The sequence below is a fragment of the Megalops cyprinoides genome, chromosome 3 (assembly GCF_013368585.1).
Source record: "Megalops cyprinoides isolate fMegCyp1 chromosome 3, fMegCyp1.pri, whole genome shotgun sequence".
Lineage (NCBI taxonomy): Eukaryota > Metazoa > Chordata > Actinopteri > Elopiformes > Megalopidae > Megalops > Megalops cyprinoides.
Window position 1 is genome coordinate 28,967,146 of NC_050585.1, and position 17,777 is coordinate 28,984,922.

A 17,777-nucleotide genomic window follows, 5' to 3' on the forward strand; every position below is an offset into this window, starting at 1 on the left:
GAGCCAAAGAAGAGTCGATGTTCTTTTAACCTTCTTCTGGAATCATTATTGTGGCAAGAAACACAGCCATTGGATACAACATGAGGGAGAAGCAGCAAACACATTAATTTCTACTCCCACAGATAGAAGCGACCTAAATATTGATTTCTGTTTAGTAGACCTGTAGAAGTGCAATGCAATTGGGTCATTATGCTGTAATTGTATGAGACTGGTATTGACCTTGACAAAAAAAAAAATAAGTTGGGCGCAGCTTAACTCTACCATCATGTGCAGCAGGTTGTTCAATTTGCCATGAGTCCCAAACTCATATCTGAGAAGTAGCCAGACAATCCGTCTTCAGACAGGTTTTATGCCAACTTCACCCCATTCTTCTGGCCAAGGTCAGTATTTCATTTGTGGCAAGTTTTGCCATGTCACAACTCAAAGAGGAAATGTTTTTAAAAATAAGTTAAGATTTCTGAACTCTGCATGCTCGAACCCCTGCTGCCCTGCATGAATTTCTCTAGCAAAAGACAGACAAGCTAACAAACCTCAGACACTTGGCATGGAATTACCTAATTGTCAAATTATATTGGCCCAATAAGTATTATATTGGTCCTTCTACCTTCTTTGTATGATATAATTAAAACCCATTTTAGATTTGTGTACACACAATCATTTCAGGCTTGATTTTAACTGCAAACATAAATGCCTCCAAGCAGCACCTGGGCTTGTATACTTTATGATTTTCTTGGGGCTCACTTCGTTGAGCCAGCGTTTTCCCAAAGTGCTACTGTGGAGTCGCTTTGCTTTAGCAAGAAGTCAGAGTGCCGTAACAAGTGACTGTTTGTTTTTTTTTTTTTTCCAACTTGGCATACAAAGTTGAATATTACTGCATGTCCAAGCTGATGTTCAGCGTGCATGAAGATCTACACAAGGAAGGATCTACACAAAGGAATACCCGCCAGCGAATCCCGCTGATGGTGAAGTGTGGGTGGTGCTGAAGCTGGCGAGAAGCCAGAGTGCCGTGTAAATATGCCTCCCCGCGCAACAATGGCTCCCCCCTCCGCACATATTCTAATGGCTCGATTCCATCAGACCGCTCCTCTCCATGCAACGTTGCCTTCCCTGCTGTCAGATGTTGTCATTAGCGCAAAGCTACAAGCTGGCCAGCCACTGTCTACCACTCTGCTTGTGCGCTTACCAAAGGACCATGTTAGATAGGCTACAGTCTTCTTGTAACGCTAAATAGAGCTGTTCACAACACTCATTTGCTTGGAGACACTTCTACCAGGTAATAAGCCACCTGAGAAATGCTGTATGGCAAATAAATAATAATTTACGAAGCGTTTAAAAAACGAAGCAAAGGAACACATTCCTTCCTGCATCAAGCAAGCAGCGTTCAAATAAAGAGAGAATGCAACATTCCAGCTGAGTCTGTGTTACTGCGCAAAAGAGAAGAAGAAACGGGATTAAAGGAAAGAGCTGAGACATGTTGTACCACAGCCAGTGATAACCAGGCACACTGAAAACCCTTCCCCCCCCTCCTGCACTCCAGTGTGCCTCCAGACCCATGTAGGGCAGCGCGGTATGGTGCAGACGTGCTAATAAAGGGGGTGACGGTTCATTACACCGCTGGGCGAGCTCCGCTGGGCCGGCTCCATCTTTACGATAGCGGGATCCGCGGACTGGCACGCACCTTCCATCTTCGAGGGTGACGCGGAGCTGACACCGCTGTGAAGGGCAAGGAAACTCACGCGCTGTGGGTAATAGACGTCGCCGCATCGCTCAGTCTTCGCATTTTTTTAACATTAAGTCTCACCATCCTCTCTCTCTCTCTCCAGCTCTCCACTGCAGTCATGTTATTTTCCTACAGCCTGTACACAGAGGCTGATTGGGCCCTCAGAGACACAGAAGAAAGAGTCTGATTTAATGCAGGGATGTGTTGATTTAAACAGTGGGGTGGGGGGGTGAGCAGTATGTGGATACCATCGATCACGAGCCAGTTAAAGCCAGTTATTTCAAAGGAAGAGGACGGAGGGCTACGCTGAAAAACCAAAGGCTATTTCTGTCTGGAGTTTGTGACACATTTATCCAGGCAATCTCGGAGCCCTGACGACGCATGGCTTAACAATCCCCCCCGGTCGGCCCGTCTCGGTGCTGTGCAAATCTACCCACTAAAGACGCTCTCTGCTGAGTCCGACCGTTATTGACATAGTTTGAGGCAGGGTTTGCTCATGCAGGGGACCCCGGCTGCACGGTGCATGTCAAGACTGAGGATAAATAATTCAACACAGAGGGACAATTAAACGGAGCAGAAAAACAGTGGCATCAACACGGTGTGTGTGTTACGGGGGGGGATGACTTGTGAGGTCATGTTTTTTTTCTCCCGCTCTGGGAACCGCTGGCACGTAGCTGTGTGAAGCGTCCATTGTCCCCACAGAGGAGAGGAAAGAATGGGCTTTCAGTTTTTTCATGGGAGTTCAGACCTCTGGTGCCGGTCCGCTCCTGACACAGGAATTCCGGCCCCCTCTCACCGACTTGTAGCTCAGGAGGTCATTCCTGCTGGTCAGCTCAGTGACTGCACCATTCGCTGGCCATGTTTTAAGGAGAGGTTGATGCCAGCACAGCAGGCTGACACACTCCACCCTTCTTGAGGAAAAGACACCGTTCCCCTTCCATCTACACGGAAGACGGGCTGAATGTTTCAGCATTCCACCGGTTCGAGCAAATGCCACCATAGAGAGCATCAGGCAATTGCTTCTGCAGGCAGGGCAGCTGCTAAAACCTGGATAGATACTCATAAGTAGTGTGCACATTTCCACATGTACTTTGAAGGGAAATCAGATTATCCTTTTAACGCTGTGGTATTTTTAAAAAATGCTCTGTTGAATTTGAAGAGAAAGTGGCGAGCTGCTTTAATATAAAAGGTCTAAGGGCCCACGGTCTCGTGATAGAATGAAGGAGAGCATAAACTCTGCATTTGAGTTGTATGGGAAGAAAGAAGAGCACCTGTTCTCCTCTGCCTGATGGAGATTAGCGTAATATCAAAATGTACCTATCCCCGTCTCACTTCAACTCTCCCTTCATGTTTTGGTCACAGAGCAGACTTCACAGATGCCTTTCACTACACTATGATATAACAGCCCTGTGAGGCAATAATAAAACGTGAACATGCCTTTAAGGACAAAAAATGATCTTATGGTCATTTCCAACATTGTGGACATTTACAGGATCAATAATGACAGCAGACAGAGTTTGCCTCTAAATATAAGACAGAGCTAATGCTAAATGTACATACAGTCATGCGCTGCTTAACGTCCATTCGGACAACATCCGTTCGCATATACATCTGTAGTCCCATAAGGTTATAAAAAAGTTTAAAAATCCCGATGGCAGAATGGGACATAGCAGACGTAACTGGATGTAGTGAAGGCAACACTTCCTGCACGCAACACGTGCATCTCATGTCTCATGAAAATAAAGCGATTCCACTGCTAGGCGCATAATGGTACATTGTATTAATGTGCATTATGTGTAGTATTGTACAGTATTAACCAACTTAACCCATATATTACAGTGTACTTTACCAGATACCAGAAGTATATAGTATGGACGTTAAGCGGCACATGACTGTACTTGTTTTGTCTGTTTCCAATCAATGTCTAGGGTACCAGTAACATAACCCCTCCTATGTTCAAAAATCTTGCATTTGAGGAATGTTTTAAGAGGATTTCAACATGAATCCATACAAAAATGTACTCTGCATTCCTCCAATCCAGGAGCATCTGGATTGAAAAGGAGGACCATTCAAAAATGAATGACTTCACTCATTCTGCCCTTGAATCTACAGTGTGAGGGTTCAAATTAAGCCTTCAAACACTACTATTTGCCACTTTCTCTTGTAAATACTGAGTGAATGTGCAAGGGGCAGCTCTTTGGCACGGTCTGCAATTTTGTGTTTGTATGAAAAACACAAACTAGAATGCTATGTGAAAGAAATGAATGGCATAAAAATCAGGAGATGGGAGCCAGGACCATGATCCAAACTCACCAGACCTCTCACAGCCCAGAACCACTGTCAGTGTGTGGCAAGACTGCAAATCAATTGGAACGACATTTTGTACAGCCCACCTTGTAGGGTTGCCATTCCATCGGTGGCAATCGCTTAGCAGCATTTTGTTTAGCTAGTTTAGTAGCCATATACATCTACTCCTGATCTTTACAACCACCTACTGACAACTGCACAGTAGCCTTAAAGCTCAGGTTCACAAGCTAGTTAAATTGCATGCTAACTAGATAGCTCAAAAAAAGAGACTTTTACTAGCTAAGTGGCTGGACTTAAGGGAAAAATAGTACATTATTGGCTGCGCTTTAATTTTCCACAGCCTGGATAAGTAATCAGTTGAGAGGGTGTGTATAAACATTCATCCACAGCACACCTGTTAAGGCACAACCTAAATGTCATCAGAAGCTGACTTTTTTTGCTCCTGAGTGGCTCAGACGGTAAAAGCATTTGTTTCAAGCATAGGCTGAACCCTATTGCATGGGTTTGAAATGGCCAAGTCATTTGACAACGACCAGTAGCCTCCATCAGCTGAACAAACTGGCTTTGGTCTGCCTGGGATAGGGGTGGGTACACAGGTCAGGTTCCCCTCATTGCTACACTCTCCCCACCCTGGGATTTGCAAAGGGGTTTGTGAGTTACTCAGACAGCATAAGAAGGATGTGCCTATCTTCTGACAGCATGTACTTCCTTGTGCACTGTGGGACTTGTAGTGTGAAAGATGGTTGCAGTATTTGTGTGTCTGTCAGCTTGCATTTTGCCTGTGCTCCCTTGTGGGTTCAACGGTTGTTGTTGGTGAGTTTAAATTCATAAATGGCGCCTGCTAAAAACAGGGGGGATGCCAAAAAAGAACCTGGCTTCCCTAGGCCAGTAATGGCCGAGGGGGGTTGACAATGAAAAATTTTAGTCTAAGATCTTCGTTCGCAATAAAAATCTAAACAATCTGAACTGAGTTTCTTGAGTTTTTCTAAGGTGATCAGAACAGCTGTCCATCCTCACAAACTGCATTTTTGACATGAGTCGGGGCAGACAAATGCAACCGTGCCTGGATGCCAAATCATCTTTGTGGCGAGACAAATCCGCAAAGTTTTACTGTTTGAAAGCTGCAATTAATTGCCTTTTCAAATATCTTGGAATCTAGGTTTGTCCACGTGGCCAGGGCTGGCCAGCATTTGAAGACATCAGGGGTTTTGTCACAGAAGAATATGATGGCTTGACTGTCCACTGGAGGCTTTCCCAGAAGACATCTGAGGCAAAGTAAGTTTCCTCCATCCAGCTGGACTGGCCCAGTCATTCTCGCATCCAAGAAATGGTGATATTCTTGTATCTGACTACAAAGTCCTGACAAACACAGGCCCATTTAACATCAACATGGAGTACTTAACACATTTCTGAAGACCACAAGGATAGAGCTGCACACATGTGCCCATTAGGACTTTAACACAAGCTCTCAGCAGTCCAATTACAGTTATGGTACCATGTAGTGGCAATCATATTCTGGGCTGTTTTCATAATAACCTTGCCCTGCCATCACCATGATATACGCAACATCTCTACAATTACTACACGTTACATCTCAAAATTAGCTGTGCTCATACAACAGAGTCAGAAAGGCATACCAAATATTTTTATTAATATCAAAATTGAATATGCCATATTTTAAATGTTCGTGGTCATTTTTTTGATATTTCAAAGATCAAAGTTTGTTCAACAAAGTTCAAAAGGCAAAAACGTATCCAGGCATCCCAAGAGCCATCCCAATCCCAATATGATACCAACCCCACGAGTGCATCTGCCCAGGAATGCTCTAAGGACCTTTAATCTCAAATAATGCCCGGATAGCAAAACAGAGCAATAGTTCAATTAACTATATCTCATGAATAATTAACAAAAAAATCATCTCAACAATTATTTTGATGTGAATTATACATTTTTGTGATACACGTAAAAAGATAATCTGAGACGGCCATGAACACCACAGAGGCAAAAAGAACAAAAATGTGTGCCATGGGTGCAAACGGAAGCGTGATCCTTTGTGGAAAAGGGCGTAGGCCTACTCTGTGGTTTTAGAGAGCGGTGCAACGATGGAGCAACGTCGCACATGCGCCGTGGACAGTGACAGAGTGTGCCGGGGTGATGCATGCAAAAAGACTACCACCTGTTCATACAGAAGTGCTGACTTTCCAACATCAACTTCTCCAAAAAGCAGGCGCAGAGCAGGGAGGGGTGACGGCCCAACTGGAAACATGAGCGATCGGCTGCCGGGTTTCTTTTCCGTTGCGTTTATCAAAGTACTGCAATTTCACTGTTTCATGGGGGGGTGGTTTTAAAAAAACACATGGCACAGGAGGCTATGTTGAGAACTTCGTTTTTTTTTTTTCCTTTCAATCGGATTTCACGCTAAAATGTCAGTTTTCCTTTTTCGTCTGCAACTTTCCTTCAAAGTCAGCTGTCGAGGTGTGGTGACGCGTCCCCTGTCAAAACGTTTACAGCAGCTTGGCCACTACAAGACAAGACAATTTAGACAATTTCAGTGAGAAAGCAATTCGCAGTTCAAGAAGACAACATGTTTGGTTCCTCACCAACATCCAACACGCTGTTGTTGATACCACGACCAAGAGCGCTGAAACTCAAGCAGACACTAACAAGCAAGGCCTCAAAGCCAAGACCATTTCTGATACTCATTTCCATCCACGGGCACATGTGCCTCCTAGAGGGCCCTAATCCATTAACAAATTACCCTGTCGGCTGCAGTGACCTTACCCTGCACTCAGGAGGCAGAACACAAGGTCGCTCTTCAGGATGAAACCCAGTCTGTGGCTCGGCTTCCAGGAAGCCAGGTGTCAACGTTTGCACCTGTCCTGGCTCCTGTGTACCGGACCTGACTCGCCCACAGCTGCTGCCTCTCAAACCCTTATAGCCATAAGAACCTACTCATAGTACTAATTACCGACCACAAGGTCAACTAGGGCTTCGCCCGCCCACCTGCACTTGGTTGTACGGATCCTTTGACAGGCCCATTACAACCATCTGTCAGTGTGACACTGAAACCATATGCAATGGCAGTTGAGTCTTAGTGCACCTTAAACTTCATGGTAGGATTGTATTGTATCCTGAAGTAGAAAAAGCCAGGCTGTTTTAGCACATGCTTAACTGATACAGCACTATTATATACAGAAAAAAAAAATTAATTGTTCACATTAATGAACTTTTATGCAAAAGTTCTCATTCATTTCTTTAGTATGCTATTCACTTGCTTTTCAATAATCGCTTCTTATCGATTGTCCACCGGCCATAACAGTTGCTCAGTGCCACTGTATGTCACAGGATGGCACATGAAAATATTGCCCTTCATACTTGGACACCAAGCCAAGGGTGAGCACTTTGACAGACCCTTTACACCGCCTGACCCTGCTTTCTTCTCTCAACTTTTCTAAGTCAGTAGTTCCAAGAACGATTTCCCTCCTAATCAGTTTTCCTGAAATAGGCTTCTCTGCCACTGTAACATTAAAGAATAAAGGGGTAAAGCAAGAGAAGAAATGCAAAAAAAAATGTCCATAAGTGATCACAGGATGATGAAAAGTACAGTACGTGCAAAAAGTCAGGGTGACATTCCAAGACCACCCCCTGTACAGCCCCCAGGTCACTCACAGGATGGGGGGGGAGAGAGAGAGATGACTGGAGAAACTTCCGGAATCAAATCGCTTCCACCTACTTTCTCCCTGAGCAACTCCAGACAGAATCAATTGGGGACATTGTGTCATTTAACTGCATCTTTGATCTCTGATCTTATGAAGGTAGAACCCCCCCCTTACCCCAAACAACAACAAAAAAACCTGACAATAGGAGATTCACCTTGAGGTTTTGACCCAGTTCTACTGTGCTTCCATTGATTCCCGCCTGCACCAATGGCACACCGGGCAGTTTTGTCCCACAACGAGATCACACACTTCTACTGCACACAGTGACCTGAATACAGTAGCAGACTGAATGAAGTGCTCTCAAGGTACATGCGACCACAGACTGGTCATACCGGCAAAAAGCCGGAAAGGGCTATAAATAAACCCAGAAAGGCACGCGAGGACAACAGCGCTCGATGTTCCACGGCGAACGCTTCAAGGGACAAATTAGCCGGAGTCCTGGCACAAGCTGCTGAATGATTAAAATCACACACAGACGTAAAGGGGAGAGAGTACATTCCTGTCGAGTGCGGCGGGGAGTGCGCGTGGTTCTTTCATGGAATCGAGAGGGAAGGCACTCAGTCCTCTGTGTACGCCATCTGTCGCCATTCCAGCGACGCCTCAACAAATAGTCTGTTGTATTTTCTCCCTTAGCGCCAAGTGTTTGATTTTCACCGCAGCTGCTCCTCAATAGCCGCGCCGAGGCTGGAGGACAGGTGAGGCCCAGGGGGAAATCTGTCAAGTCTCTGCTTGTTCCCCTGAAAGTCGCAACCTCAGAAAAGCACCGGCCAAAACAATACCGTGCCCCCCCCCCCGTCCCATCCTCCACCCCCTCCCTGTCCTCCCTTTCTCCTCTGCACAATGACGCTTCCTGGCTCCACACAGCTCCTTGGGGGTGAGCTCCATACACCCAAGGTGCATCCTCCTGGTTTCTAGCCCATTAACACACCTGGCCTCGCGGCGCCACAGAAAGCGCCACAAGACCTCTGACTCACAATGGAGCATTTCCTACTCCGCCACTCCTGCCTGCACATCACTGGGCTGGAGGTTCAGACAGTGGTGTGATGCAGGGTTATGAATGGGGGCTCTCATTAGTTTCTTTACCTAGTCAGTAGAAAAACAAACGATGGCAAACCGCCTCTGAGACCAGTGAACAAGAACGCAGTTATAAAAATGACTGGATTATAATCTGGAAGGTGACGGAGACTAACTCTGTGGCAGAATCTTTAACTGAAAAAACTCCACACCTACAGTTATAGCTGAGTGCATGGTGTCTGGTGGAAACCATGACAACACCACTGCATTTAAGGGCTCAGTGCATAAATGTCATTGTCACACAGCAACGGCCAGAGCATGCAGGCACAATTAGACACCTGCCCAAATAATAGGTTTGGAAACACAAGCATGTTTGAGTTAACTCTTTCAACCTCTTGTCTCCTTACATGATAAACACAGCCCGACATTTTGAGGGCAAATATATGTGTATGTATTGAAATGTACAGATTTTCCATGATACATCCTGAATGTTTGTATGAGATGCTTTGCCCTCTTCAGATAACCCCTACTTTGCTTTTAATACAAAACTGAGTATGGTCATGCAAAATTGCAAATTCTATCTATGATCTGGATCTGACCATCAGACAGTTACAACTGTGGATGCCTGCAGTGGATAAAATGTATGACACCACACACTGCCTGAGACCCCTGCTTGCACGAGTTCAAAATGTCAGAACTGTCATACTTAACACTGGCAATTAATTGCTCTACTGTTGCCTAGAGAGAGCAGGCCTACAGATGAGTAGATCTGAAAAGGGAAGGGGAGGCCTACTGTATGCATGTTGCAAAAACATGGGAGAAAAGCCACATGGTGCCATTAATAGAGCTACTTGGTTATTTTAACCCTGGCAACCTTCAGGAGACATGTGTTTTACACATTTGGAATGAAAGGTACAAACAGAAGCCCATCTGAATTGTAACCAACATTCCCCCAGTCACAAATGCAAAGCACAAGCCACACATCTTTATTGCTGAATAGTGGGACAAAGAGCAAAGGAGGTTTTTCCACAAAAATAAATATAACTTGTTAGGCCCATGTGACACAGTATGAAGAAGTGGCCCACAAAATTTGGACAGATTGGTTGCTAAAGATGATAACTGCATGTAGTCCATGACTGAATAAACGGTCAAAAAAACAGGGTTTCTTCCGCATCATTCCAAACGTCACAAATCTCACTTATAAATATTTAGACATTCCAGTCCCTGTGGTTGTGAGTCATAGGTTCTCACTCAAAACCACAAAGGCCTTATTTTGAACATCTTCCAAAAAAACAATCGCACACAATAAAATTTCAAATTCCACAACATCAGTAGTCATGCAAGAGAATCTTAATTGTTACTTGAAATGACAAGACCTATTTAATCAACAATTGGGTAAAGAGTGCAAGAGAATAAAACCACACTACAAAGGCTTGTGTTGTAAAACGCAGGAAAACACAAGGCAGTTACTACATGGTCCATTTCATAATCTCAGCAGTGTTCACGCAATTATATAAAAGAGGAAGGATGTGAGCGGTCCATAATCTTGCACTGAATGCAGAGGCGCCGTTTGATCCACAAGTTCAATTCAGGCAACATACGCAGCAATTGTCCAATCGGAATGTGTCGACTGTAGCTCATATGCAAGATTTTGCTACATTTCATCATAAAAGAAATTGATGCCATTTTTACGATAGGCAGAGGTTGAGTGTAAAACCGTTAATAAATAAAAGCTTGGGGAAATGATGGTGGTTAGCTGCTTCCACGATTACGTTAAGGAGTAAAACCTCACAGTTAGGACAGCATCGCACGGTGGACGAACCACAGCATCGTCGCCATAGTCGGTCAATTTGGTGATGCGGGGACATAGCCTGCTAACGTTATATACCATGTACAAATGACAGCTATTTTTGTTTCAAGCCACTGCTCAAGCTTACTATATTTACTTTACTATACTATATTTACTTACTATATTTGTCCCGAACGCTCACCTATAGTTTATCTTCCATGATATAACGTTAGCGAAAAGAAGAGATATGTTCATTCCAGATGTATTAATAACGTGGTTTCGGTGGATGAATGTTACACGAAGCGTTCGTCTTGCTGAGCTTTCGAAGCACACACGGCTACCTAACTGGTGTCCAGATGCGATGATGCGCCATACAAACATTCAGCGTTAATAATCGTATTGCTGGAAACCTCTCCACTTATGTAGCCAGCACGCTATGGCTAACGTCAGTGATTCCTTTATGGCAAGGTAGTCAGCCCAAATTTCGGGCGCAAATTTATGGCTTGGAGAAGTATGCATTTTTTATATATTTTTTTTCTGTTTCCAAAAAATCTGATCCTTGGTTAGTTAGCTAATGGTACTTACAATCAAGGTGCTTCTTCTTCGGTCCGCTGACTTCATGCGTCGTGGCCTTGCAGACGGCTTTGCTGATAGCTGATCCAGTCATGCTGTGCTGAGCCGCTGCGATACGATCCGTAATAGACTGTCCCGACATTTTTAGGTAGCTAGCTAACTAGCTAACTGTTGGCTAGCTAGACTATAATAATTAGCTAGCGGACCTTCGATGCAAAAACACCTACTTAGCTGGCAGGGGGGGACCTTTTCTCCTGGTATGATGGCTGTCTGGAAACAAAACCGTAGACTGAATCGCGCTCTAAACAAGAAAACATGCGGTGACTGTAAGTTAGCTAGCTAGCCAACTACTTAGCTTGCTAGCCCACGTTAAGGTGAATTAAAATTCAATGTAAGTTGCGCTGCAAACACAAAAGAATAATATTCAAACAAGAATGAAGACCGTCAAGCGAATAAACTAGTCCCAACCTAGCAACTCATTCTACAATATATGGATGGTTAACATCAGCTAGCTGACAACTGTCGGGTTTCAAATGTTCAAAAGTGAAAGAAAAACTGTCAAAGTGTCTCCAGGGATAACTGTCCAATAAGACAACAGAAAGGCATCACTAACTCCGTGGAATGCTGGCTAGCTAGCTATCCCGTTAGCTAGCTATCGTTACAGCAAGACAGCATCAAATTTGCCGGCTGTCAAATTGCAGCTCGCTAACCTCGGTGTACAAGCCCGCTAGCCAGCAAGCAAGCAAGCTAAACGTCTAAGCTAGCTCGCCAACAGAATCGTCTGGCTGGGTTCACGTGAGAAGACAGCTGTTCCGGGGTTCAGACCAGCACAAGCGGATAAGCGATGCTATGCCAACTAGCTAGCCTGCCAGTGCAAGCAATCGATAACATAGGAAAGTCTTGCTAGCTAAAACACAGTGATAAGCTAGCTACCTGGCTTTATAAAGCTAACGTTAACGCGGTCCCCCTTTTTGGTCGCTTTTGTTCCGCGTCAGAACCTGGACCCGGTTCAAATTCCCTGCCCCGTTTCTCTAATAAAATTTCAGTTGTTCATTTTGTCAAGATTTCGTTTCTTCTTCTCCTTCACAGCTTTTTTTTTTTTTGTTAGCGGGGCTAGTTCAATTGGCTTCTGAATGTATTAACGTTAGCTACTAGAGACAAAATGGCTGAGCAGAAATCAGGTGATCGGAGGAGGGTGGATTTAGAAGGAGTCAGGAATAGGGGGGTCGTTAAGGTGGAAAATTTCAATGTCAGGAACAGCTTGAATATTTCATGGTAGTGGTTTCGCTGTAAACGATCAGTCACCCATTACAATTCAATAACCAGTATATAATTAGGAACACTTATAACCGGTGAATGAAACATAGAGGCCAATCGTCTCCAGCGTCCAAAAGGATAATATCTGTAGGTTTGTGGGTCCTGTCTGCGGTTGAACACAATTTAAGGTCGTACTAAAAAAGCATGTCCTTGATTGACCACGGAAGCTCAAAATCCGCTGCGGCTTACTGTAACATAGTGTTTAATAACATGCCGGTGAGACGTTAGTGTGAACGTGATGCTACGTTTGACCGTGTGCACATTTGATGGGAGTGAGTCTTAAATAACATAAATATATGATTTAGATCTTAGATGTGGGGTCCATGTCACTCAACATATGTTAACACAAGGTGACACCATTGAGGCTTTCAGCCCCCACGCCTTGCCATAAATACATGTACACTTACACCTCCCGTCAGATTTTTTATGTTCATTTACAGTGGGTGTTGCTTAATGACTTTGTTGCTTGGCATTGTTGAGAAGGGGGTGAGGGTAGAAGTTATAAAGTGATGAATGGTGATCATTGTGCTGCAAAGACCCAATACTCCAGTGGCTTTGCCTGCACACATCCAGCATGGCCATCCTCAGCCTGTAGTCCTTGCACTCTTCTGAATGCAGCATGGAGACTGGTGGGTGCGGAACAGGACAAGCACAATCAGATATGAGTATAACCCAGAGTGACATTTGCAGCTCACTGGTGACTCAGTTCTGCTGTTCCCTTGACTCAGCCGTGGCCTCCGGAAGAATGCATTTCCCATGTGCTGTCAGCTTCCCATTGAGGAATAAAGAGATTGTTTCAGCCAGTGAGCCCATGACAAGACAGCAGCACTGCACCAGCTGTATGTGTATGCGTCATGTAGATACCCATGAGGCAATGAAAGGTTTTGATGGGTTTTTGAAACACAAGTGACACTGATATCGATTTGCATCTCAAAAGGGCAAGCTCCCTCTGGCTGTTTTATTTGACTTGTGATGTGATGACAGAAGCACATAATGAAGTAACTTGTGATGATCTTACAGTTCACAGTGCTACTTCTGGGCTTTCCTGTATTAACTTAAAGTCAGTAAACTGATGTTGCTGAGGATGTTTAGTCATGATGCTAAGAGGCAGAGATTCAGCAGATCATAGGTATAGTATGAGCCAAAGTGTATCTGCCATGTGACTAACCATAGCAATGCACTACTGTTCATTTAAGCTGGTCACTTTTGGAGATGGCACATTCGTATGAAAGCAACGATTTAAGCAGAAACTAGTGTTCCTTTACAGTTATCATTACAATTAGTACATCTACTGTGTCAAGCTAGATTTAGATAAGCAGTAATTGTTTCATTTGTCCGTTCCAGTTGCAAGTATGTATGAGTCTAATCACACGCTTCTGTGGGCCATCAAACTATCACACTTTATGCAGAAAGATGTTTGCAATTTGACATAACAGTTTCTCAGGAAACGAGAGTGAACCCACCTAGCACATGAAGGAAGTGGTTTGTGAGAAAACCAAACTGAGCACAGGCAACACTTCAATTACATTAACATTTGTCTCCTTAATGTGTGTAATTGTTGTAACTCTGTATGTTCATAATATTAAGATCATACACAAGGGATTATGTACAAGATAACAGGTGAATGTTCCCTCTGAATAACAAATAGCCAATGGCACTGTTTTTTGCCCTTGAATTCTAGCTAATAGTCTGGATCCAGCGCATAACTCTGTGTTAGGTATGAAGCCAGCCCCATCTAGTGGCAAATGGCCTGAACTGTCTCCATGGTAACCACACATGTAGAAGTTATCAGTGTCCATGGCAACAGAAACTGCAAAGGCACTTGCTTCTGTGCATAGATATGGAATTCTATGCCTGTCAGTCTTTAAGACAGAATCAAACACAATCAGTTATCAGTAATACTATCTATGCCTAATATATAGTGAATAAATGGTAAATTGGCATACATCTTTAATGAACCACTAGGAGCTTCAAATGATCCATGATATAGGACAAGATAATTAAAAGACCTTCAAGATTAATGCCCCATTTTTGTTTTGTTGTCCTTACATTTGTGTTTTTTTTTTCTTTTTTATAAAGGTGTTTTAAATGGTGGAAGTAATAAGTATGTTCTCATCTACATGGGAATGTGGTTAGTGGTTAATATATGAACCATATTAGAAGTAATGACAATGAAAACAAATATGCATTCAATATAGCAGCAAATCAATTCTTACAATTCTATCTGTATATCCACAGGTAAATAACTGAAGCTTGTCAGAGGATTTCATTTCAATACCGTAAGAAAATGATGTAAATATTTAGCTAAGTTTTCTTAGACACCTGTTTTTTTTTTCCCATGGTTCCTCCATGGCTGGCTTGAAAGAACCACTCCTGATAAACTGTAGCATACAGAGGTACATATTCCTCTGTCAGTGTCAGCATAACTGCACACCTATTTTCAGCAGGAGCAGCAGAAAGGTACTCCCACTTATCATAAACTCCACTACATCTGCACAAAAAGGAATAAAATAATGAATGCATTTCCAGCATTTCTCATCTTTAGCAGAGCTGAATTGTTCACCAAAGTGAATACACCTCAAGATGGTAAGGGTAACAGAGAGTATCTACCCTTTTTCACAAGAGTATTGTGTCCAATCTACATTACTTGTAAGTGAACCGTCATTATTCTGAATAGCATTATGCCAGTGAGTCAAAGGACTTGAAATGAAGCACCTGGCTATAGTCCAGTATACTTTCAGTTTAGGCTACCTTCCTTGTTCAGCCAAGTCAAAATACAATGGAGTCTGGCTTGGTCAGAAAGGTAAATTTACAGGGACATCATCTGGCAAATTATTTTGCCAGTGCAGAAGGACCTGAGCAAGCCACATACCTCCAGTGTGAACAGGGTCTAGTTTATATAGTTGTAAAATTAAACACTTACATATCATCTTTAAATGTACAGATGGTCGTCTTCTCACATCCAAAAGAAAGTGAAAAAGACACCTGGACTGCTCATAGACTGATTTGGAGGTGGAGGTGGAGGTGGTGGTATGGGGGGAAAACAGTCCAGATACAGACCACAGTGTTTACTGATGGCTCCATGACTCTGCAGGGCTATAGAGACAACATTTGGGCCCCAAACAAAATAATGCCCTAACATTTATGTGTCACTGTGCAAAGCTACATAACATGCATTCATTACATTCCTGGCATGGAACAATGTGTGTGTGATGGACTGGCCACCCTGTTCACTGAACATGAAGCTAGGACAGCTAGGACAGTATCTGCAACACTCTGGATCGCAGTCAAGGGTTGTGCCTTCCCAAGCTGTGCTGAGCAGTTCTTGCCGAGTGGAGCATGATTTCCCAGATTCTCTACCTCAGTGAATATAAAATTAACTCTAAAAAATGTTTATCTATATACACGGCCAGCATTGACCTTTTTCATTGCTTGTTCCCAGATAGAAATGAATTATCTTATAATGGTAATGCTACATCAGATCAGCAGTAAGCAGGAATTACTGAACTTTTCAATTGAAATATTCAAGAAGTGCCCCAGCAGTTAAGCACATTCCCTTTTTCTGCTGTCAGGAGTCTATTTGCTCTTGTTCAGTGAAAATTATTGCCATTATCATTTGTTGAGTTTTAAAAATGTATTTTCCCCTTCATGCAATCCTGTTTTTGAATTTCGACTTGGACATTTTCAGAGCAACCTGCAGGCACCTGATAAGTCACAAGATGCCTGAGAGCAGTGATATGAGCAACTCCTGCTGACATGCCCACCCCTATCGCCAGCAGAATGAAGCCCGTCCACTCTGCTGCTGTGGGTTCCTGGTTGTTGTCAACTGATTACATGACTGGAATTTCACCCAGGCTGTAGAGGTCACCATGTACTCAAAGACTGCTCCTTAGCCACTGAGCTACATGGGAGCCCCTATGCCTTCAGTAAGTCTTTAATGGCTGTCAATAAAAATGTTTTAAACAACAATGTTTACAAATGTTCGCAGGAAGTAAGATAACCACAAAGGACATGCAGGCCACCGGTGTCGCAAGCATTCTGGAAAGGAACTTTCAACGTTTGCAAACAAGAAGAGACAGCATATATTCTAAATGAACCACCAAAATGGAACAGTTACTTCCCCAAATGAAGAGGTTCCCCACTTTTAGTCTCCTTGTCCCTATTTTGAATCTTTGAATACAACTCAAGAACTGTCATTCACCATACCAATCATGGGTTCTGCTTTGGCAAATGAAGTTTTTATCAGTGATTGCAGTTGCAGTTTGTATCTCTAGGAGTATTGTTGGACTTCATCTACACAAGTGATACTGTGATATTTACTACATCTGTGGCTTATATGAAGTTTCTCTGCCTGTGCAGAAATGGATGTTTATCTTTATATTGCCGATAAAATCACTCAGCCAAATTTGCTGAGCCCCTAATGTGGTTTTTACCTCACAGTAGCCAGGAGATAAATTTGCAATGCTGCAAGAGGAAGGAACAGAAGAACTTTACACAGCAGCATGAGAAAGCAATTAATCACCATAGTATGAGCACAGAGGACCTATGCAGGCCAATTATTTCTGGCCTAACTTCCATAACTCCACCCTTAACCACAATGAAATACATCTTCATGCTCTTGCCACTCACATTTAACTGACACACTTATGCTAAGAGCCAGAGACAGTAAATGACCCCAAGATACTCCATCGTCCTTTTTACCATTTATCACTTTATGACTTGGCCCTTTCAAAGCCTGGTCTCTTTGCACTTTATTAAGTTCTCAGTCAACCAAGGAGAAGTGCACAGTCTCTGTTTGCAATCATGCAATACATGCAATGCAATGTGCCCCATGGTGTTCAATGATAGATGTGACATCAATAGATGTATCCCCATTATGCACTGTCATCGTGCATCTTTAACAATCGAGTCACATGTAGCTGTATTCATTATATGTCACGTACATTTCAGTAATAGCAGCGCTTTACTATCATGGATCTATGACTACGACTGTCATGAATGGACAACATAGCAATGCAGTGGCAAAATCACAGAAAATTCAAAATTGTGCTTGGCTTCACTGAAGTTGATATATATTCATGCAACTCTCTCTATTTTATTTGATTACTTGTTTCCTCTTTGCAGGTTCATTCCATTTTTAGTCTGGGAATTATAAATAAAACACTACTGAATTGAGTATTGACATTAAAAATGCATTTATTTGGTAAATTGGGAGCATCACAATAAAGCATGTTTGCTTTTATTTTTATACTTTTGACATCATGACACAACAACGTGATTTTGACATTCCCATTAGTGATCTTAGAAAACAGAGTCAAAACTGTGATTACTTCCCTTC

At 43.2% G+C, this 17,777-nt stretch overlaps 1 protein-coding gene across 5 annotated transcripts in view; it reads right to left on the reverse strand.

The window, feature by feature from the left end:
- Window positions 1-12,260, reverse strand: part of LOC118773950 (phosphatidylinositol-binding clathrin assembly protein-like) — a 38,855-nt gene extending 26,595 nt beyond the window's left edge. For all 5 annotated transcript variants that reach the window (XM_036523002.1, XM_036523001.1, XM_036522999.1 and 2 more), the window contains exon 1: window positions 11,135-12,260. In XM_036523002.1, the coding sequence (XP_036378895.1) occupies window positions 11,135-11,264 (130 nt within the window). In that variant the 5' untranslated portion in view covers window positions 11,265-12,260. The remainder of the gene's footprint in view (window positions 1-11,134) is intronic.
- Between the last annotated feature and the right edge of the window lie 5,517 nt (window positions 12,261-17,777).